The sequence below is a fragment of the Elephantulus edwardii genome, unplaced genomic scaffold (assembly GCF_000299155.1).
Source record: "Elephantulus edwardii isolate Elephantulus edwardi_28Jun2011 unplaced genomic scaffold, EleEdw1.0 scaffold00008, whole genome shotgun sequence".
Taxonomy (NCBI): domain Eukaryota; kingdom Metazoa; phylum Chordata; class Mammalia; order Macroscelidea; family Macroscelididae; genus Elephantulus; species Elephantulus edwardii.
In genome coordinates, this window is record NW_006399758.1 from 13,226,368 (window position 1) to 13,250,487 (window position 24,120).

The following is a 24,120-nucleotide window of genomic DNA, read 5'->3' on the forward strand; positions in this document are numbered from 1 at the left end:
TCACAGAAAAAGGTGAATAACTTTATGCACCTGAAGTAATTTTGTCTGGTGATCTCGTACTGAAATTATTAACAAACTATTATCAGCTGGTGGTGAGGGGGCACAGGAGTGAGAAGCAAGTATATAAAAGGAATAATAATTTTTTTAAATGGGAAATTTATTTATACCAGAAGGACTTAGTTATGTTACTAATAAGTCTCTAGTTTAGACATTTTAAAGAATTCGTCCTATGAAGAAATAGTAATAAGTGATAATAGCTAAAGACATATTACAAATGAGGTCCAAGACAAATAGAGAAGAAAGGGTTAGTGGGGGTGAGGTTTATTTCCCCTACCAAAAAAACAAAAGACTATTCTCCTTCTTGAAATGAAGGGATAAGACCTTCTAGAGAATTCTAGAAGTCTCTTAAAAGAAAATATTTCTGTAGTCAGTTTCAGAGTTTGTTGAATTTTCCAGACTCTCAAAGCTTTCACGGTTTCTAGGTGATTTCACCTGACCAACTTCAATTCTACTTAAAAGTTGGGAAAACATTTTTGTAAAAATTTTTCAAACCATAGTCAACCAGTATAGTCAGCTCAGCAAATGGGTTAGCTCCATTATTTTCCATGTCAATATTACTCTTATGATACAACATAACAAGAAACAAAATCCTCGTGCTAGTTTTCATATTGCTCCAAAAACTCTTTGAGAACTCATGAAACTTCATGTGGGAGTAAAGATCTTGGGGTGAGATTTTTCCACAGACATGGAGCAGTCACTGTCGTTCTTGTGTGTGCGTCGGACGTGGCTGTCATGAGCCGCATGGGATGCAAACGATTTACCACAGTGCTTGCACTTGAAAGGCTTCTCCCCAGAGTGCTGCCTAATATGTGTGCGGAGGATGCTGGAGGCAGTGAATTTCTGACAGAGAATAAAAAGCAGAAAAAACAAAATGTCATGAGACAATTAATAAAGCAAGATTAATCTTACTGTTAGCAGTAACTTGTGTTCTATAAATGATCATTCTTGGTTCATAGCAGCTTACAGAGAAAAGACTTAATTGACTTATCCTCCTAACTAGCTTTGAGAATTGTCATATTTTGGAGAGGGAGTTCTGGTGGCTTAATGGAAATAAGTTGCACTGCTAGCCCAAAGACATGTGGTTTGAATTTACAAGCTGCTCTAAAAGAGAAAGATAGGTAATCTCTTCCTACACAATTTATTGCCTCTGAAAAGCCAGTGACAGGTTAGCTATGAGTTGATTCCAACTTAACAGCTATGAGTGAATTAGAAAAGAATTCCTGGGCAGTGCAAATGGTTAAGTGCCCAAATACAACTAGAGATGACTCGGAAGCCAGACTTTGCAATCTGTTTCCGAAAGGTCACATCATCTTGAAAATAATATGGAGCAATTCTACCAAAAACATGTTTGTGAATCCACCAATATATAATCTTGTTTTATGTACTTTTTTTTTTTTTGCTTAAAGACACCAGATATTGATTCACTAACTTTCAACTGAAGGCCAAAACACTCATGTCTGAACAAAGCTTATCATAACACTTATACTTTCTCTGTACGGTACGTAACAGCTTTTCTTTGCTTAAGAACACCAGACTTGGGGTTCAGCACTACACTTGGGCAAAGTTTTAAAATATTGAAATCACCATCACTAACAAAAGCACAAAACTACAAAACCAAATCCTAATACTATGTAGCACCAGGAGCTCTGGCAGCCTAGTGGCAAGAAGCTGCACTGCAATCTTGAAGGTAAATAGTTCAAGGTCACCAGCTGCTTGATGAGAGAAGGATGGACAATCTCCTCCTATGTGATTGCTTCTGAAAACCTGCTGGAGGGTCAGCTATGGGTTGGGTCCAACTCTATGGTACACAACAGGACAAGGTTAAGGTCCACTGTTAATAGGGTCACAATGACTTGTAAGTGACTCAAAAGCACCTCAAAGCAACAACAAATAGACCTTGAAAAAGACCCTCAAGTGCGTTATGAGAGCTAGACCAAGATGGCAGAGTGTCCCCTTGCTTTAACTTCAGCTGAGAACATGCATGTTTGGAAGACTAGCATTTTTGCCTCTGTGCATTCTTGGGGAAGTGTTTGTTTTTTAAAATATCTTCTGCCAAAAAGAGAAATATCCAGTGTGAAAAACAATGTATACAAATCTTGTAAATAAACCAGTTTAACAAACAAACAAGGCTAGGAGTCACTTTTGAGAAATAAACAAATCTTTAAAAAAAATCCTGAAATATATATATGTATCTCTTCTGCCAACTTAGACAAATTCTGACAAAAGCAGAAGAGAAAAGAAACAATTTTATGATTGAATAAGCATTAACAAGGCAGAATAAAATATGGCACAATGGTAATCTGCTAGTGATTAAAAAAAAAACAGATTTTATCCTCTTATTTAGACAAGTTAATGAGGCTCCCTTCATACATCCTTGTATTTTTAAAAATTTTTTTTTATTTTATTATTTTTTGTATGTACCGTCAAATCAGATCTGACTGGCATGGGAGGAGATTGCCCTCCTTCTCCAGCAGAGCATCTGGTGGATTTGAACAGCTCACCTCTGAGACTGCAGTGCAGCTTCCTGCCACTAGGCCACCAGAACTCCCTTCACATCCTTATATTCTTAAGAAAAATAATGTCCAGTCTTCAAATTAGAAGACTTGACAGAATCATTTATTATATGTAGTTCATTCTAAATTAATCTGCTAGTTGGGATTCATAGGTAGCCCATGTGTGTCTGCTAAAGCCTTTGCCAAAGAAAATAATTTATTCCCCTCATCTTGACACCTGGGAGTAGGCTTGCAACTGGGAGCCAAATGCCAGTTGAAGTTAGGCTCCTACCCTCCCAGCAAGCAGGGACTCAGGGGCGCTATCTTCCTTGATTGATTACTTATTAAAGAGATGGCTTCCAGGTCCTTGAGAAAACATGCCTGGGTCATAAAAGCGGCAAGAGGCTTATTCAGCCTTTAAAAAAGATTTACATTCATTTGGAAGGAGGTAAAGAAAGAACTAAATTTTCCTCTTCCTTTCTCTCTCTCTCTCTCTCTTTTTTTTTTTTTTTTTAAAAAAGCCTTTGGGCAAGCTCTGGTGGCCTAGTGGCAAGAAGCTGCATGGCAATAATGTCTTTCTGTACCAGTCAGATCTGATTTAATGGTACACACACATAATTTTAAAAAACCTTTGTATTTGTCTTCATAGCATATCTGTGAATGGCAAAAGGATCAGAAGGACTGGTTTGGGGGGCTACAAAGAAATTTTAGCAAGAATTTGAAAGTATAAATACAAATTGAATATTAATTAGGGTCAATTGTGTAAGAAAAGGACTTGGATTTTCTGGTCCATTGGCAGTGATATGAAACATCAGCTTAAATTAGTGATTCCAGTTTAGGGGATTAGGTGAGAAGCAATGGGACGCCTGGGAGTTACCAGCATACTCCAACAAGATCTTCCAGGACTGGGACATTCTTGCTGTAGGAGGATGTACAAACTGGTTTACCCATCCAGGCATCATCAATCTTACTGATCTATGCAGGATCTAGTTATGGTTCCCATTTTTCAAATACTAATGACTGGATTTCCTTGAAGTATTCTTTCTGCAGCTTTATTAGCTTCCTCAAGCCTGGTAGACTCCATGTCTTATTCTATTTTGGAACTTTCAAAAATATCCTGAACTAAGAATGCCTACCAATATTCCTTTTGTGGCTCCATTTTTAAAAATACAAGTGATTCTTGTTGACAGAGTCTGTACTAGTGCTATAGAAGAGGACTTTTTGGGATAATGATAACATTCTGTACCTGACCTATCCAATGCAATGTTTCATTTAAAATGTGGTTAGCATAGCTGAGCATCTAAATATTAAGTTTAATTTCCTAGTTATTGACTTAAATAGCTGCATATTGCTAACTGCTATCATGACTAGAGCACACCAATGCAGATCATCAAAATAGGTATTTTTTGGCATCCATTTCCAAGCTCATGGTCAAACTACTACTTCCATTCCAACAACCATCTGTTTCTTTCTTCTTTTCCACAACTCAGTACTTTTGTGTAACTGGGTTAGGTAAGATCCCATTTTGGGAATGATGTTCCTCTAGAAAGCTAAAACAGCAGCATTCTCTCCATTTAAATACAGATTAAATTATTCACAATAGTAACTAACTTTTCGATAGTCCTTGTGATGGGCCAAATACTATTCCAAGTCTCTTAAATGTGAACTTATGTGATCTAACAATTTTGTAAGGTAAAGACTATATCTCCCTTCCCCCATTGGCCAATGAGTTCATTAAACACACACTATTTCCTTGGGGTTTTAGACCACTAGATTTACATGTCAGAGGCAGAATTTGAACTTTGGCAGAATTCCTTTATTAAATGCCTATGATTTTCAGGTCCCTGAAAATCCGGGACATATACATGTTCTAACTGTCAACTTGGCAGTAAAGTATAGCTGACTGATCATCTCTAGCAACCATGGGCTTATGTGGGAATGGGAAGGCAAAATGGACTAACCTTTACCATAAACTCATAAACCACTCAAGCAGAGATTAAGGAAGCTGTCCCGGAAGATTTCCATTTACCTTTGTACAGTACACACACTGGTAAGGTCTGTCCCCAGAGTGGATTCTCATGTGCTTGCTTAGGCTGGAAGACTGAGAGAAACACTTCCCACATGTAGAACACTGAAGCAAAAAAAAAAAAAAAAGGGGGGGGGGGGCGGGGGGTAAACTATGATTAAAATCCCATCTTATTGGAAAAAGTTTACTCTTCTCGATATTTTCATTTGTCCAAGATTGGGAACCACGGGCAAGCTATTTCTGTACTGTAGACACACCACCCCTGGCCAAGCCCAAGGAAAAGAACCAAGTGGCATGTGTCCACTCGAGATCCATTAGAGATCTTATCTCTAATGCTGTGTGAGTCTACCTAACACTTGGATTTCAGCTGCTTCATTGTCAAAAGTGGGAACTGAACATGATCATGGTTTACAATAAAGAGACTTGAATTAGTCTTGCTTTGTGAACAAGTAGCTGGGTGACTACAGCATGTTGAACTTGGACTTTGTCTTCCTGATTTTCCTCAGGGCAGACTACTTCTGTCTTTTTCAGAGATCTGTGACTAATTTGCACATACTGTGCAATAAAGAGATTCAGCAAGGATTTATTGAATACCTACTATGTGCCCAGCATTCTGCCATAGATAAGGCATTATCTATGTGGATGGGAATAAAAATATCAACCAAAATAGCAATATAGGCAGATAGATAGATAGATACTAGGGTATCAAAAACTCATTGCCTTCGAATCAGAATGGACTTACTAGCTGATCCTTCACTGAGTTTCAGAGGCAGTGAATCACATGGAAGGAGATTATCCATCTTTCCCATGTGGAACCCCAAGTGGATTCAAACCACCAGAGAGGCCTGGTCTTTGAGTTAGTGAAGTAATTTTCTACAGATCATGCAGCAGAGCTCCCTAGGTCACAGTCACTATAAAGTAAAAATATTTTGGACATCAAAGGAAGCATATAGGACTATAACAATTCCATGTCCTTTGACTAATTTATTCTTGATGCTGGTGACACCTGTCCAATTTTTCCCTGGAATTTAGAACCAGGTAAAGCAAACTACAGAAGAGGTGAAACCATTGCCAGAGACAAAACAGGAAGTCTGGTTTTGATATCACCTTGAAACCAATTGTCCTTGTTGCTATGTGCTATCACCTGTGTCTCATAGTGGCCCTATGTACATTAATTCTTAATCCTGCCCTAACTTTAATCCCATTTCTCTAGTCACTGAGTCAATTCATCTCACCTGAGGTCTTCTCCTACAGAAAGACAGCAGGTATCTTCAGCTGGTGAGGTGGTGGAGTATATTTTTTAAAGTTTTCTCCATTTTCTATAGTGCTTAAATTTTAATAAGAAAGATGTAATAAATTTATCAAAACCAAAAAAAATTAAAATTGAGCTGAAAATGTAGCAATTGGCTAAGGAACTTGTTCTTAGGAATGAAATAAGTTAAGTAAAAACAAGAATAATAACATTGACTATACACTGTTAACTGTGTGGACTCAGCCGACAGCTAGCATCCAAATATATGTTTTATAACATTAAAGTTTGGAAACTGAGAAAACAAGAGTGGGAGATGACCAGTTAAGAATGGGGGGTGGGGGTTCTATTCTACCTAACATCTGGCCAGAAGGAGTTCCAGGAGAGAACAAAAATCTGGAGTGTGGTTGGTAACCAAAGAACAAGAAAATGACTGAGTTTAGGTCTTGCATCTTCAGATCAAAGGAGGGCTGGAAGGTAAGGAGAGGTACCTGCAAGCCAAGCAATGAAAGACAGGAAAAGAGAAATGAAATTTCATTAAAATTAAAACCCTTTGTTCAAAGGGCTTTAGAAAGAAAATAAAGAGAGAACCTACAGGAATGGAGAAAATATTTGCTACCCAGATATCTGGTAAGACCTTAATATCCAAAATAAAAAACTCTTACACTCAGCAAAGATAACTCAACCAAAAAATGGGTAAGAGATTTCAAGAGGCATTTCTCCAAAGGCAAACTTGCCATGTGACCTAGCAATTTCACTCTTGCATACACACTCCAAAGACAGAAAAGCGAAGATTCAAACAGATTCTTACAACATCAATGTTCATTGCAGCACTATATACAATAGCTAAAAGATGAAAATGTCTACTTATGATTGGATAAAAATATATGATGCATCAACAGACACCTGGATAAAAAAATATGGTGTATAAGAATGGTGGATTAAAGTCATAAAGAGAAATTAGGAAGTCACAGGATAGGGCAAGCCTCTGTGATCTGTTGTTCACAGGGTCGTTATGAATCAAAGTCAACTTGAAGGCTCATAGCAATAACAACAAAGTTTTAATAGCACAGATGAATCTTGAAAATATTGTACTGAATAAAATAAGTCACTTTCAAAAGGAATAATATTGGTGAGCCCATGTATATGAATTAACTGTAGTACACAAATATACAAATAACAAAGTTCTTACTAGGGGTGGAGGGGAGGAAGGAAATGGGAAGTTATTGTTTAAAATTTCTAAGGGAAAATTATTTTTATTCAAAATTTTATTTGCAGCCAAACTAGCAATGTTATATGAATAAAATATCCTCAAAAAACTTGAGAAAAAAATTTTACTATGTACACCAAAAAAATACCAATTACCTGAAGATAATGCCCGAGTGAAATAGAAAAAAAAAAAAAAGAATAGGATTAAAAAAATCATTAAAACTATTTTGGGAGAATAGTCTTTAAAATTAAAAAAGTATGACAACTCCTTGGTCTACAAAGCAACTTTTAAAAATCAGAATAGAGGAGCTTCAGTGGTCTAGTGACAAGAGGCTGCGCTGCAATCCTGAAGGTGCACAGTTAAGTCCACCAGAAGCTCCACATATAAAAAGAAAAAAAATCAGAATAGGCTCCCTAAAGAAGCCTCTTTCTATTCCAACAAGAATAGAAATATTATACAGATCACATGGTTAATAAATGAAAATTAACTTTTAATGAGGTTTAAAAACTCTAGAATAAAAAATAAGCTTACAAGTCAAATTAAGATATTTATAAAGTCTAGTGGCTGAAAGCAGGGAATACCAGAGGAATGTCTATCTGTGTTTCATTGACTATGCAAAGGCATTTGACTGTGTAGATCATAACAAACTGTGGCTGACTCTGAGAAGAATGGGAATCCCAGAACACTTGATCGTTCTAATGCGAAACTTATACTTGGACCAGGAGGCAGTCGTCAGAACAGAGCAAGGGAACACTGCATGGTTCAAAATTGGGAAGGGCGTACGCCAGGGATGCACCCTATCTCCATACCTTTTCAACCTATATGCAGAACAGATTATCCGGGAGGAGAAATGTGGGGTCAAGATTGGTGGACGATTTATCAACAACCTGCGCTATGCAGATGACACAACCCTGCCTGGTGAAACTGAAGAGGACCTGGAGCGCCTGCTGCAGAGTGTCAAGGACTGTAGTCTACAATATGGATTGAGGCTCAATGTCAAAAAGACAAAGATTCTCACCACTGGACCACATGGCAGCATCAGGATGGATGGTGAAGAGATTGAGATTGTACACAGCTTTAGTTTGCTTGGCTCTGTAGTTAACAGTCTTGGCACCAGCAAGCAGGAAATTAAAAGGAGCATTGCCATGGGAAAGTCTGCTGTTAGAGACCTCTCCAAAGTACTGAAGAGCAATGGTGTCTCTCTGGAGACTAAGGTGCGTCTGTTACAGGCCATGGTCTTCACAATCACTTGTTATGCATCAGAGAGTTGGACAATGACCAAGGATGATAGAAGGAGAATTGATGCCTTTGAGCTGTGGTGCTGGAGAAGAGTATTGAGAATACCATGGACTGCTAGGAAAACAAACAGATTTGTCCTGGAAAGGGTTAAACTGGGTGGCTCCTTGGAGGCAAAGATTCTGAGTCTCCGTCTAACATACTTTGGACATGTTGTGAGGAGGGACCGGTCCCTGGAGAGGGATATCATGCTTGGGAGGGTGGAGGGACAGTGCAGGAGAAGAAGGCCCTCTATGAGATGGATTGATTCAGTGACTGGGATAATTGGGATGGGAGTGTCAGAGACAGTGCGATTGGCACAGGACAGAGCAGAGTTTAGGGCTGTTGTACATAGGGTCGCTATGAGTCGCAAGCGACTTGACAGCACATAACAACAACAACAAGAAGTATGTTTCTGAACAACTAAGAAGAATAGAAATATTATACAGATTACATAGCTAAGAAATTAAAATTATCTTTTTATGAAGAGAAAAAAACTACAGAAAAATAAAAAACATAAGCTTACAAGGAAGACCAAAATTGAAATATTTATTAAGTCTAGTATGTTTCTGAAAAATTGACTAAGTGTAAGAAAACAATTTCTGAGAAAACAAAGCTGTGTCTTCTTCGGTCAGGTATCCCAGAACCTTGGAGAAGAATGACTTTTTCAACACATGCTCAATTTCCAAATTTGTTGTTGTTGTTAAGTGCTGTCAACGTGTTTGCAATTCATAGCGACCCAAAGTATAACAGCCCAGAACCCTACTCTATTCTAAGTCAGCCTGATCATCTGACACACTCACCCCCATTACCCTAGTCACTGAGTCAATCCATCTTGTCCAGGGTCTTCTCTTGCATTGCTACTCCACCCTCCCAAGTATGATATCCCTCTCCAAGGACTGCTTCCTCCTTTTAACATGCTCAAAATATGTCAGATGGAGCTGAAGAATCTTTGCTTCCAAGAAGCAGCCTAGTCTCACCCTCTCCAGAACAAATTTGTTTTCCTAGCAGTCCATGGCATATTCAATACAGATGCTGCCCTAGATGTGCTCGCCAAGTTTTGCCAAGCAATCTGGAGGACAACCACCTGACCAACTAACTGGAAGAGATCCATATTTGTTCCCATTCCAAAAAAATTTGTCTAACAGAGAGTGGAGATTATCAAACAATATCATTAATATCACATGCAAGTAAAATCCTGCTGAAAATTATCAAAAAAAGACTGGGATAGCACATCAACAGCCAGATGTGCAGGCTGGGTTTAGAAGAGGCTAAACTAGTGATATTACAGCTTATGTTAGATGGATATTGGCTGAAAGCAGAGAGTACCAGTGGAATGTTTATCTGTGTTATGGTGACTATGCAAAAGCATTTGATAGTGTGGACCACAAAAATCTGTGGCTAATTCTGTGAACGGGAATTCCAGAACACTTGATTGCGCTTATGCAAATCATTATTATTACTGACTATATTTTTTTATTCCTGACATTTTTTTGGTCTTCCTGAAATTGATGTCCCTTTTCTGGGGCACTGGTCTTGATGAGATCTGGTCCATGAATTACCTGAAAAGGGGTACATTTAGGTTTTAAATGCTGGAAGGGGGGGGGGGCGGTAATACTGAGTCTTCATTGTTAGCTATAATATTCCCAGCACTTTCCGGAATTGAACCAACCCCCAAAGCAGATTGTAGTTGATTCCAACTCGTAGCTGACCCTCCAGTAAGTTTTCAGAGGCAGTAAATCACATGGGAGGAGAATGTCCATCTTTCTCCTATGGAATAGAGATGCTTAATAAGATTTACAAGGCTGAAATATTTTTTTTTTAATTTTATTATGTGTGTGTGTGTGTGTGTGTGTGTGTGTGTGTGTGTGTGTGTGTGTACCGTCAAATCAGATCTGACTGGTACAGGAGGAGATTACCCCTCATCCAGCAGAGCATCTGGTGGATTTGAACCACAAACCTCTAGGATTGCAGTGCAGCTTCTTCCCACTAGACTGAAATCTTTATGGGGAAAAAATTGCCACAGCTTTCTTTCTGAGTGGTTCATGGGCTGGAGTTGCTGACATTTCGGTTAGTTCCTCACTTAACCACTATGCCACCAGGGCTCCTTTTTTCTATTGATAGTTTTTGGTAGAAAAAACACACAGGGACTTTATTATTCCCAATACAAGGCAGGTCTTCCAGGGGTGTCAGGAGGTGGCTGTGGGGCAGGGCTGTAGAGGCAGGAGACACCCTACTTGCAGGCGATAAGAGGGTTCCTCAGGGCCACGAGGACCAACTCCCCACACAGGGACATCAGATGGAGCGGTCCTTGGACTTCTTCTTGCCCTTAATGCTCTTGGGGACCTCAGTCCACACCTCTTTCACATTCCCCAGCACCATGCTACAGTGCCTGTAGAAGGCCTTCATGCGCCAAGGAGCTTCTTGTTGCAACAACTGGTGAGCACTTGTGTGTTGTTCTTGACCGAGTGCAGGAGTTCGGAGAGTGGCCTGTGTTAAACTTCTCTTTTCGTGTCTGTAGCTCCTCCCGGGTTATCTCGCTCTTATCTCACTTGGTGAGGAGGATCACGGTGCCAGCTTGTCCGGTTCCTGTTTCCTCCACGCTTCTTTCTCTCTATTGCTAGGTTTTGTTTCAAATTCTTTATCTGCTATACTGCCTGTCTCGATTTCACTTGCACTTTTCTCCCATCCAAATCAAGTTAAATATTTTCTTTGGTAAATTAACAATCAGTTTTTATAGAAATTAAATACACACTGTCATGTTATGAAAGTAAGGTCTCAAATGAAAATACAGGAAATAGAGAAAAATTAAAGAAAATTCTTAAAATATAAGGAATAGGGGGGAAAAAACCCCCTCCAACTTACTGAACATGATGAGTGCAAATGGCTGAAGAAATTCAAGTGGAAATTCAAGTTGTTCCCTGAACAGCTAGAAACTCATCTTTTGAGATCAGGACAAAATTCTTAACTAGAGATTTGAAGTCATTGCTAACTAATTTTTGGACAAAGGAGGAGATTTGAAAAGTAATGGTGACTAAAGAAGAAAACCCCTGGTGAATGCTGACATAGCTTATAACATCCTACTGCCAGCATTAAAATCTTTATTTCTCCAGTCTACCATAAAAAGGACTCATTGGAAATCTAAATCACAATCTTACTGTCCGTCACCAGTTTCACTCCTATCATCTATTGACCTGCTAGTCCTCGGTCTCCTATTACAAAGACAGCAATTCCCAAATACAGATTGTCTCCTCTAATCCTCTGTCCAAGCCCTACATCATTCTCAGTGTTAGACAGATGGCTCATCCAGTAACCTACAGACATTTTCTTTTTTTATTATTTTATTTTTTTATTTAATTTCTTTATTTTTCATTTCAATGAACATCTACAGAGATTTTGGAATTCCATTCATTCATTGTTGCACCCCTCTCCCCGCCCCCCCCCCCCCCAGACATTTTCTTAAATTGATAGTCTCTGCCTGTGTAGCAGAAAAACAATCAAACAAATCTTCTTGTTTCTACTTTTATAACAACCCTTGGCTTACAAATGGGGCAAACAGCTAAGACCCTAAATACTGTATTTCATCAATCGTAAAATTGGCCATCATTTTGTAAGTACATTAAGAAAGAAAATGTTATTAATTTTTATTATGTTATGCTATAAACTGTATGTTTTTATTATGTCATTGATTTGCTTGAGTCTCATAGCAGCTCTATGTACAACAGCTCTGAACCTTGCTTTATTTTGAGCCAATTTAATTATCTCTGACTCACCTACCCTTATTACCCCAAGTCACTGAGTCAACCCATCTCATCCAGGGTCTTCCTCTCTTGTGCTATCTCTCCACTCTCCCAAGTATGATGCTATTTTCCAGGACTGGTCTCTCCTGGCAACATGTCCCAAGTATGTGAGAAGGAGCCTCAAAATCCTTGTCTTCAAGGAGTAGCCTGGTTTCACCCTCTCAAGGATGAATCTGCTTGTTCTCCTATCAGTGCATAGTAGTATAACACACTCTAATTCAGAAATACTAGAATGTGAAGAAAAAAGATACAACCTAAAATTGACTGAATACTATTTACAAAATATCACAGAAGCAGGTATGAATATACTGGCTATCAAGGACATAACTGATAAATCACAGGATCAATATAAACTGCCTATAAAATACTTAGTTTTTAAAAATTCACTTTTTAAATAAATAAAGTGCACATTGTAAGCAAGATGCAGTTTTTCATCCATCAAAATAGCTACATAAAAGAACAGTATTATTGGCATGGGAGCTGATGCCACTTGTTAGATGCAGCAACCCACAGCTGTCCTGTCACAAGCTTACCCTACCCTGTGCCACTCTCAGCATTTCTGACCTGCTCAAGCCCACTGTTACAGTCTCTGTGTCCAGCCACCTTCCCCAGCCTGATGTCTTTCCTAGGACTGGCTCTTCTTGGCAAAATGGCCAAAACATAAGAGTCGAAGCTTCACCATCTTTGCCTCTAAGGAGCACTTGCCCTTCCTTCAAAACAGACTGTTTGTTCTTTTTGTTAGTGCACGGGATACTCTTCTCCAACATCACAACTCAAAAGCATCAATTCTTCTGTCATCCTCACTCCTTGTCTGATTTTCAGATGCATAGGAAACAAATAACAGAGCCTAGAAGAGGCACACCTTAAGCCTTTCTCTAACAAATATTATTTTCTGTCATATTTAAAAAAGTGAGATGGTAATGGGGGAAAAAAAATCAGTATTAAGTGTATCAAAGAAAAGATTTGTTTTATTTAAAAGAACATTAAAGAGTCAAGGTATTACTTTAAGCACTGAGGTGCTCCGGATTCAAGCCTCAAGATTTTCAGTCCTTATATGCCTATGAGAACTAGACAGTGAATAAAGAAGACCATAGGAAATTATAGTGCTGGTGAATAATGGTGAATAAACCACATGCTGCCGCAAAAAATGAATTAATCTGTGTTAGAAAGTACAGCCAGAGAGCTCCTTAGGAGGGAGGATGGCTGCCAAGGCTATCCCAACACTATCCTCTCCCCAACCAACTATGTTTCTCATATAAAACGGATACACCAATTTTCTGAAAAGATGCAGTGGACACTTCTTTACATGCCCCTCGTTTGCTATTCTAACATCCAACCTAACACCTTGCCCCGTCACTACACCTGCTAACGCACCTGTCTCCTCCACAGCAGTCATGGCCTTCAGAGATGCTGGCTCATCAGGGACTGGACCCCAGCACGCAGCACCCAGGCAGCCCACAGCCCGCGTCCAGGATTTGGACAAGGTGTGAAAGCAGAGGAGGAAAGAGGACAGGACATCGGGTCCTTCGTGACTCTCACCTTGTGAGGCCGGTGCTTCTCGTGAACATGGAGCACATGGATGCGGAGGCGGTCCTGCTTCTCAAAGGACCGCTTGCAGAGGTGGCAGGGAAACTTCCGGTCACCTGTGTCCACGCAGGAGGTGTACTTGAGGTGCTTATCTCGGTAATATCTGTAGGTGAACACTTTGCCACATCGTTCGCACTTGTAACCTTCCGCAGACTCTGTGAAGGAAAAGCGGACCAGAAATGGTGGCTCCTTGGTTTTGTTATTATGCCTCTTACTTGAACTCTTTCTTTACAGGAATTTTAAGCACATACACCAAAGTAGAAATAATAATGCAATACATGTTCACGTACTCACCACTGAACATTCACTGTCACTTCGTCTATAAGCAAGGAGCCCCAGCAGCCCAGGAGCCAGGAATTATGCTGCCAATCCCTTGGTTGTTGTTAGTACCATCAAGTCACAGCTGACACACTGTTGGCGCTCCAGCAGGTTTTTAAAGGCAGTAAATCACAGAGGAGAAGAGAGAAGATTGTCCATCTTTCTCTCACGGAGCAGCTTGTGAATTCAAACAGTACGCCTTCGGGTTGGCAGCACTACTCCTTACCACTAACTCACCAGCACTCCCTAACCCTGCGATCCGCAATTCAAACCCCGCTGGCGGATTTGTTTATGGGTTATTTTGTTTGAGTTTTTGTGGATGGTTTGTTTGTGTTTGTGTTGGGTTTTATTTTGTTGTTGTTGTTTAGTTTTCCTTTTCCTCTAGAAAGGACTATTTTTTAAAAATTATTCTAGTTTATTTAAAAAAATTCAAATACATTATTTTCCAGAACATATTCTTCTAATTTCCCTCACCTTCACCCCCACTCATCAAATTGTACAACCCCATGATCAATTGATCTCGCCTCCCCCTGCACATTCTCGTCCCTCTGCCTCCAACCCTCCCCCCTTGGATGCTTATACTCATTCTATAATAATGATTTTATGCAATATCTGTTCTTGTGGAACTGAGTTCACTCAGCATAATGCTCTCCAGTCCCTCCCAAGTTAGGTAATAATTTACAAAATCATTGCTCCTACAGCTGTGTAGTATTCCGTTGTGTGAATGTACCTTAATTTCTCATTTAGAAAGGACTATTTTAATAGTAATTTACTTCTAGGCTGATAATCATCTCAGATAGTTATCTTTAAAATAACTTTTAAATGAGTAGTGGAGATAGTCTTACAACATGTAACATAATGCCACTGAAATGTATACTTTAAAACCCTTGAGATGGCAAAGAGACAGAAAGCCATGTTAAATTAAAAATTCAAAGTGGGAAGAGCAAAGATAATGTCTTTAAAATGCATAACCATTGACCAAATTTTAAAAAAAGAAATCAAAAAAACTTCTAATTCAGTAACGTAAACACAGAGACATATATTTCTTCTAGTTATTTTAGTCAGACATATATTTCTTCTAGTTATTTTAGTCATTTGTTCGAATCTGGATTCAAAGTCTATTTTGAGTCCAAAGGCTGCTATGTTTTCCTCCTTCCTCTTCTTCTACTGCAGTATACCTCAAGAGACCTTCCACAAGTTAGGACCAATTCAGGGCGACAACTAGCACTGGTGACAAGGTCACCCTCCTGTTTTTCTTGCTCCAGTATCAATCTCAGGCACAGCTCAAACCATGCATCTAAAACCATGCTAACCTTCCCACCCTATAAGCCACAGCACACTTTCCGAATTCCTTGCCCCTGTCCCAGCTACAAAGTTTTAACCGCTCTTTTTTGGATGAGGAAAAGAAAGTGTCGGTTTGTAGTTCACACCTCTAAACTTCTGGGAGAGATTCAGGACTAGAATCTTGACATATAAAGTCAGAGTGAGGATGTTTTTTATTCCCTATCACACATGTGCCTACATGACTGGTCTAATCCTAACAGTAATTGGATTCTTATCAAAGAGATAGTATCACTGAAAGATAGAAATAATGGAGAGGAGGGAGTTAGAGAAGGTACAGGGACTCTAACAAAGGGTCCAGAGTCCTTGTGGGTGGGGAGGAGATAATATATGTGCTGGGGGGAGGGGAGAGGCCTTGGCCACCTACAGAAGCATCCCTACAGAGAGTGCATTCTGGATTCGCCAGGATAAAGTAGCTTTGACTAGGAATGCACCACTGAGACCCTTTTGTCTGCCCCCAGGGAGGGAGAGGAGAGAATGCATGAGGACCACCGGGAAGCAGTGTTAAGGAGACAGCAACATCCAGGCACAGAGAGCAGGTGACTAAGGAAATAAACCATCCACAAAGTAAATAACCAGAAGGCAACCTCCAGCCCCATTGGGGTCTATCTGCTGGCTCTGTCTATCACTTTCATTGAGTTGCTAATACTGGAATCTCCTTACTGGCAGAGTCTTCCACTGGCCAGAAATTCTAAGCCTTTAGGTTTGCTGGAGTGGATAGAGGTCATCTGTCTGTATAAGGCAGGATGATCCTTATCTCTTAACACTCAGTACCTAACAGCACCTAACAACAACAACAATCTTTTCAAAACTAAAGCTCTAGAGCTAACAAAAATTCATTGTTTAATAATGAGTCTGTGTTGGAAACCATTAAGCGTTTGACTATTTGCAAAAGGTTGGCAGTTCAAACCCACCCAGAGGTGTCTTGAAAGATGCCCTGGACACTCACTTCTGAAAGTCTTGAAAATTCTCTGTGGAGGAAGTTGTACGCTGTACATATGGGGTCACCAAGAGCAGAGGACCAACTCAGTGCAATGGCAACCAACAGCAAACAATGGCTTAGCCTGAGAACAAGAACAAAGTTTATCCCCCCTTTTATTTTTAGCCTTTTACCCCTTTTGATCAGGCTTTTGGAAATTTTTCCTTTCTTTCTCCTCTTTTACTCAAATACTTTTTTCTAGGCAAGATAGTTCTTAATATCCTTAATCAGGTGCTTTCTGCTGGTGCCCCAAACACTGAATGGGTTTCATTTGGGAAACGTTAACAGTTGTCTTCTCATTCTGTACCTCCATCCCCCCAAACAAGAGAGGCATGTCTGCATATTCAAACAATCCACCCCCACCAGACCCGCCTTCCTCACTCAGACCTGCAAAGGGAACATAGCTTCCTCATTATCATCCAAAGTAATGTAACAGAACACTAATCAATGCATCCATCATTCTTTTCCCAAAAGACTTAACTGTTGAAAAGTTTCTTCCAGACCTGGTCCAAAATAGACGCCACTTTAACGATGCCATGAACATTAACTGTATCTGATTCAGAATTAGGATTGTTGTTATGTGCCATTGAGTCTCCTGCAACTCATAGCGTCCCTATATACAACAGCTCTGAAGCCTGCCCTATCCTGAGCTGACTCTGACACATCTACCCCCACCACCCCAGTTTCTATGTCAATCCATCTCATCCAGGAGAATTAGGATAGAAGTAACTATATGCTGGGTTGTTTCTCCACTAAGTGCCAAAATCCACTCATTCACTGACAGTAACAAGTAACAGTCCTTATTGCTGCTGCTTAATAACTGATTGTAGTCCTAGATGTAGGATGAATGAAGATGAATGGCCTACCCAGCCTCTGAGCATGTAGCGTGTGATGGATCCCAAATATGGATGGAGCTACCATCCCTGTGAATAAAGCTTTTCCTTTTGGACCATTTCATTTCTTAAAGATACATTTCCAGAAGAGTATCATCAAGACAAGGAGCCCTCCTGGTAGTATAATAAAGACTAAGGAGAGGTTTGTGGTTTGAACTCACCAGCCTCTGCAAGAGAGAAAAGAACAGGCAACCTGCTCCTATAATGATAAATCCAAACTCCAAATCTACTGTTAATGTGGGTTCATAGCAACCCTGAAAAGGTGGCCTACTGGTAAGTTGGTTCCACCATAATTTGAACTTGGATGACTGGATTCAGAGTCCAGAGTGCTAACCATAACATGATTTCATCTTGCTTGGATCCACAAACACCCACGCTACCACCAGTCAGGAGATGTGGAAACATTCAGCATTGAGAAAGTCTATTGTCTGGGACATCTCCAAATTATTGAAGAGCAACGTACGTCTAAAGACTAAGGTGTGCCTGAATCAAGCCACAGTCTTTCCAATCACCTGCTATGCATCTGAGAGCTAGACAAAGAATAAGGAAGACAAAAGAAGGTATGTCTTTGAGTTGTGGTGTTGGAAAAGAGTGCTGAATATCCCATGGACTGCCAAAAGAACAAACTACATCCTGGTAAAACCAGAGTTCTCCTTGGAGGCAAGGATAGTGAAGCTTTATCTCACATAGATTTTTTTACATATTGCATACATTTTTTTAAAGGAACCTCATGTTTTGGAAAGGTGGAACGTAGTAGCAAGAGAGAGGAATGAGACAGACTGACACAGTGACTGCAGCAATGGAGTCAAGTGTGTCCTGAGATGATGAGGATAGACAACATAGGGTAGGATTCAGATCTGCTGTTCATAGAGTTGCTGAGTTGTAATCGACTCCTTGGCACTTAACAATAACAGCAATGGTAAAGAGCTGTACTACAACCCAAAAGCACGCAGTTCGAATCCACTAGCTGCTCCTCAGGAGAAAGATGGGCAATCTCCTTCCATGTGATTTACAGCCTCAGAAAACCTGCTGGAGCTATCAGTCAGTTCTGACTGCATGGCAATAAGTTTTAGTTTTTTGGTTTTGAACATGTCTTCCTGCTGAGAACTTCTGTAATGATAAGCACTAGTTTCCTTTACTTTTACCTATCACATCTATTATTCATAAAGCACACTGCATCAGGTCAGTTCCAATTTACAGCAATCCTCCACTGGGTTCTGAAGACTGTAAATCCTGGAGGGAGGAAACTGCATATCTTTCTCCCTTGGTGTAGCGGCACACTCCAGACACTGACCTTTCAGGTAGCAGCCCAATACGTTAAGCACTATTACTCATTATTGTGTAACAATCTTTTATCTTATCATACATAATATAGAAATTTGTGGCAGCTCTAGTTGCCTAGTGGTTAAGAAGCTGCACTGCAATTCCAAAGGCACTAGATTTGAATAGTTGCCACGAGGAAGAGGTTGGGCACTCTCCTCCTGTGCAATTAAACTGCCCCTGAAAATCAGCTGAAGGGTCAACCATAAGTTGGTTCTGACTCAACAACAACAACAGTAATTTATATTTGTCTTGCCCTATATACTGGATTGGCCATTTTCAGATTTGTGTAAATAAAACTTACTTATTTAAAATGCAAGTTACAGAGGGTCATCTCCAGAGTGGATAGGGCGCTGTCCCTGTGTGGTCCAGGGACCCAACAGTATCAGCATCACCTGGATTCACCTGGATATTTGCTAGGAGCGTGGACTCTCAAAACCAACCCAATGCACACCCATGTTTATCACGGCTTTGTTCACAATAGCAAGGAGTTGGAAACAACCCAGGTGCCCACCAACAAACAAATGGATAGAGAAGCTGTGGTATATTCACACAATGGAATACTACGCTGTATTGAAAAACAAGGAACTCATGCAATATTATTCAAAATGGGTGAGCCTGGAGGACATTATGCTGAGTGAAATATCTCAGTCGCAAAAGGACGAATATTGCATGGTGCCACTGCTGTAAAATGGGACTGATATCAGGGTTGGGGTAAGATTGAGAAAAACTGGATAAATTGTGTATACTGCACTGAAACAGATGAGGGAAAGAATAATTCAAAAGCGATGTATGATAGGGTATTATGGTTATCACAAGAGTCCACAATTAAGGTTGCATAGGGGTGGTGGGAGGGGTGTGGGGGATTGTGTACCAGGGAGGGAGTGTTTCTTTTACTTTTCAAAGAGAGGAGCGAATGGGGGAGGGGGGAAGACGGGGGGAAGAAAAGTGCAGCAATAAATGAATGGAAATCCAAAATTTCTCTAAATGTTCATTAAAATTATTTTTTAAAAAAACACCCCAAAACCCAGTTCTTGGAATTATAATTTGCATCATAACAAGAACCCCAGTTAACTGTACCCCTATCAAATTTGAGTTAGCGTCCAGAGTTAGAAATACAACTTAAGTTTGCACCCTAGCATACAAACAAAAGCTTCTCAAAATAATGCTTTCTCTTACTTGTGACTTACATCAGTATTTTCTTTTCCACTTTATTTGTATTGTTTCTTTTCTTTTCACCTGTCCTCAACTCCCCCATGCTAAAATACTGTGGCATACCATCTGGGTGGCAGGGGAAGATTCTAGTTCTTTGCCTTCATCTGAGCAGAGGTGATCAAAATTAGCACACCTGAGACAGGGTTCACGTTCAGTGATGTCACCTGTATTTTGTTCTTCAGAAGGGGGCAAAGTGGTAGAAGGGGGAAGGTGTGTTCCCGGTTAGAGACAGTATTTAGTCTCTTTCCTTGGGAGGGAAGAGCTCTAGCTTGCTCCCTGCAGGAGAGTTTGAGGCATGGAGAGAGCCCTGCACTTGAACAGAGGCAGAGAGGATGCACTAACCTTCAGTGGGTTCATACAGCTGCGAGCCCTGCTTTGTGGACTGAAGGCTCACGGGGATGTCCAGAAACTTGTCATAGCAGTCTCCGTACCACACAAGGAGCTCCTGGTTTTGATAGATGTCCTTGCAGCTCTCATAAAATATCTGTCCTTTACATTGCACAGCCACAAGGTTCTGCTCCCTGGGGAACCGGGCACAGTTGACATAGGACATCCAGTTCCCTGCGCTTCCTTTTCCGTCTACAAAATGGCTCAGATAACCATCTTCAAAAATCTACACAAAAAAAGACAGAGTTTGAAATGTACTTTTTTTCTGATCTGTAAATTTTCAAGTAAAATTTATTCAGCATAAAGAAATATACTGTAACAAAGCTTGTCCCTGGATCAGGGATGATTTCAGACATGCAGTGTGGATTCTTATGCATTGCATCCCACCACCTCGCCCTCATAATGGAAAAACAACACTTGCTTTCTGAGTTACCATCCCAAATCACAGCAGCAGTAAGCCTGGAAAGGACCAGGTCAGTGGTTCTGTGCCTCCTGTTGCAGAGAAGCCCTCTTATGCTAACCCACCAGCACATGCTCTCCCTCATCACTCCCTGCTGATCCGACTTTCATTTGATTTCCACCCAGGCAGAAAGATCTTATACACTTAAGCCAGTTTACATCCCGGGGGACATTTTTTTTTTTTCTCCATTAAATTCCTCGGACTGAAATTCACTTTTTTCCCCATATCAATCTCACTTTTGGACATCCCTTTAAACCCCATACTTCTGGGCTCCTAAATATTTAACTCGTTCCATGAATCTCAGGGAGAGGACTCTGGAAGCAAGGGGGTCTTGATAGCAAAGCCCAGGGAGAGGGCAGTCAGAATGCTGCTCTTCTCCAGGTGTGGTCGGCCAGCCTCAGACTCCCTTCATTAGCAAAAGAGGCTGTTTTAATGGAAGCAGCAGGGCAGAACTAGCTGAATAAAAAACAGGTAATGTCTGTGTTTCCTGCACAATCCCCCCACCCCCAGGAGGCTGAGGTGCTAAAAAAAAAAAAAAAGGCCAAACAGCTCCAAGTCTGTGGAAGCAGGTTGGGTTGGTTCTTTGGAACATTTACAATGCCCACTATGTAGAAATACGTGTTTGAAGAATAAGAATAATCTAGTTTTTAACAAAAGTAGAAATAAATATTATTATTTAAAAAAAAAAGTAGGACAATTTATATATTAGGCAAAATAGTACCAGAATGTATAATTTACACTTGACTTTCTATGAACTGGATTTCTCCATCTTTACAAGTAGTACATAAATTTATTTAGTTTTTAGGGCTTCTTTTCAGATGATATGATAGATTGTTGTTGTTATGTGCCATTGAGTCCCTTGCGACTCACAGCGACCCTATGTACAACAGCCCTAAACCCTGCTCTATACTGTACCAAACACACTGCCTCTGAAAAAAAAGCCAACACACCAAAATCCATTTTTACTTTATAGCTTTTTTGATTTCAAAATTTCTACAGTAAGCATGTGTTAATACCATAATTGTATATATTCATCTTCAAGGCGAAAAGATTGTATTCAAATTCTATACAGACAATGGACTGTGTATTTCAACCTAGTTTTCATGCATATTGTTGGGGCCATATGTAAGTATTTTTCCACCACTGCCCATGTTTATTATTAACCACTCTGGGAATTCACATCTTCCACAGAGTTTGAATTTTAAATTATTTTCCTACTGTACTATACTATATTCCAAGAAGTAGAAATCCATAGTCAAAAAGTATTAAACATTCTTAAGGTACATGGACTCTTTCTGCTAAACTGTGTTGCACACAGGTAGCAAACCACAAACACAGCGGCATATCCTGGACAAATTCATTAGCCTGAAGAGTGTCAGTTTCGCGGGGTGGGGGGTGGGCAGGGAGAAAAGTGCAACAATGAATGAATGGAAATCCAAAATCTCTGTAAATGTTCATTAAAATTAATAAATAAAAAAAAGAAGGAAATGGGGGGGGGAAGAGTGCCAGTTTCAAAATGTCTCTGTTATTTGTGTAAGCAAACTAACACATTTTAATATTTGTTTCTCCTCTTTGGTATATACTTCCACTATTTATTTATCTATCTAAGAATATAACACAATGTATTTATTCTCCAAACTCAAGTTCATGGCTAAACCTTAGACTGACATGACAGGAGGCACCAACGGAACTGAAAGCACTGAATACTGAAGCATAGACTCCTTGCAAGGTGCTGAACAAAGCTGCTTTTCCTCTCCTTCCTATTGCAAGTCAGCAGTATTAGAGCTTGCAGCAGAATCTAGCCTGGCTGTGCAAACCAGGTACTCTCCCTGACGTACAAAGACCATGGTTTTCCCCCTCCAGCTTCTCGCTTGAGGTTCAGCAACTCCACCAAGTAACATACTGACCTCCCACATCAGAGAATTGTCGCTGTAGGTCTTAACTTCACTGGCGTTTATCACTTTGCCTTGAAAGGGCCCAAACCTGACCCCTTTAGCGATATGCCTATTACAGAAGACGCCATAATGTGGGGCTCCACCAAACATTGTCTGCAGAAGACAGAGACCTGGGGAGGAAACCAAAGCAAGAAAATACAGCGATAGCACTCACTCTGTATCTGCTTTGAAAAGAGAAATTGTGGAGGAAGTGGTTCCTACCTTCCGGTAGTTGAAGGGAGTCTTCATCCAGACTTTGAGAAAGAGAATTAGATCCTAAAAGATAAACCCAACAACAAGAGGGTGGGGTTAAGAGGTTGGTTTTTGGGGTGTGTGTGTGTGTGTGTGTGTGTGTGTTGGTGTTTTTTTTTTTAAATCCACGTTATAGTGAAATGCTTTCGTAAGGCATTTTGTCCCAGAGGTGACCAACATTTTTGACGTTTATCCTTTGTTCTTGCATTTCCTACTGTTTTACAATGAGCCATTCATACACAATTTCTCAGAACAACCTGCACAAAAATGTATAACTAACTCTAATTATATACTTAAGAAGTTTGAGAATCAGAGGATGGTGATGATTTTAAAATCTCAGTAGATGGCTCAGCGGGGACTCTAAGGTAAAGTACGTGAGGAGACACTGAGATTCCGCAAACCCAGGCAGAAGCTAATCCCCATTACCATCTCTCTCTTCTAAGACAAAGCCCACCTACAGAGTCACACAGTTCCACAACCCTTCCTCCAGACTCCATCTCTGATGGAAGGTCATTCCATCACTGGCCGCCCCCTAGTGCCAATTCAACCCCATCTCTAAGAGCCTCTTCCGCACCCCCACGTCTATCCCCACTCACCCCAGCCCGGGTGTGATGTGCGCGCCGTTTACTAGATCTACCTGTGGGGACCACAACGCCCGAAAGTGCATGGTGCAGTCCGACGGGGTGCTCCAATCTGGGGATGACCCCATAGAGAACCAAGTTCAGGTCCTTCTCTGTGAAGTGGTAGCGATGAGGCGAGTTCCTCTCCGGGCTCTGCGCTTTGGGGACGTCTTCAGGTTGCTTGTTTGGGGTACAGGATAACTGGGAGGTGGTGGGGCCTTCAGGTGGCAGGGAAGCATCCGCAGGGGGTTGGGGGGCTGAGGTCTCGGGTTCGTACCGCGGAGGGCTCTGGCTTTGGCCACCGTAGTGCCCGAAGTTGTCAGTGCTGGCTCCTGCGCACTCGCTGTTCAGGAACTGCGGCACCTCCCTGGGGAGGTGGGGAATTGGGTACCACGGGGGCAGCTTGGAGTACCTGGGCAGATCGTAGAAGGAGTCGGACTGCAGGGCCAGGCCCGGACTGAGCAGGGGTGCTGTCGCCCCGAAGGCAAAGGGGAGCATGGCGTGGGCCCCCGACAGCTCGGGCTCCAGGTGCCCGAACGCCTGGAAGTCCCCCTCGGCCGTGGCGAAGGCGCCTCCATAGTGGTCATAGTTGAGGAAAGGCGTGTAGTAGGCGGCCAGGGGCTGCGGGGTGTTCTGGAAACTCTCGGAAGGGTAGCACACCTTGTCGTGGGGGCCGGCCTCAGCCAGTGGCCGCAGAGCCAT

General features: G+C 40.9%; 1 protein-coding gene across 1 annotated transcript; it reads right to left on the reverse strand.

Moving 5' to 3' along the window:
* Positions 1–508: 508 nt before the first annotated feature.
* PRDM14 (PR domain containing 14) lies at positions 509–24,120 on the reverse strand. The gene is given in 8 exon segments (XM_006880536.1): positions 509–747; positions 750–900; positions 4,582–4,683; positions 13,652–13,854; positions 20,108–20,378; positions 22,520–22,677; positions 22,769–22,822; positions 23,427–24,120. Coding segments are annotated over 8 exon segments (1,872 nt in total).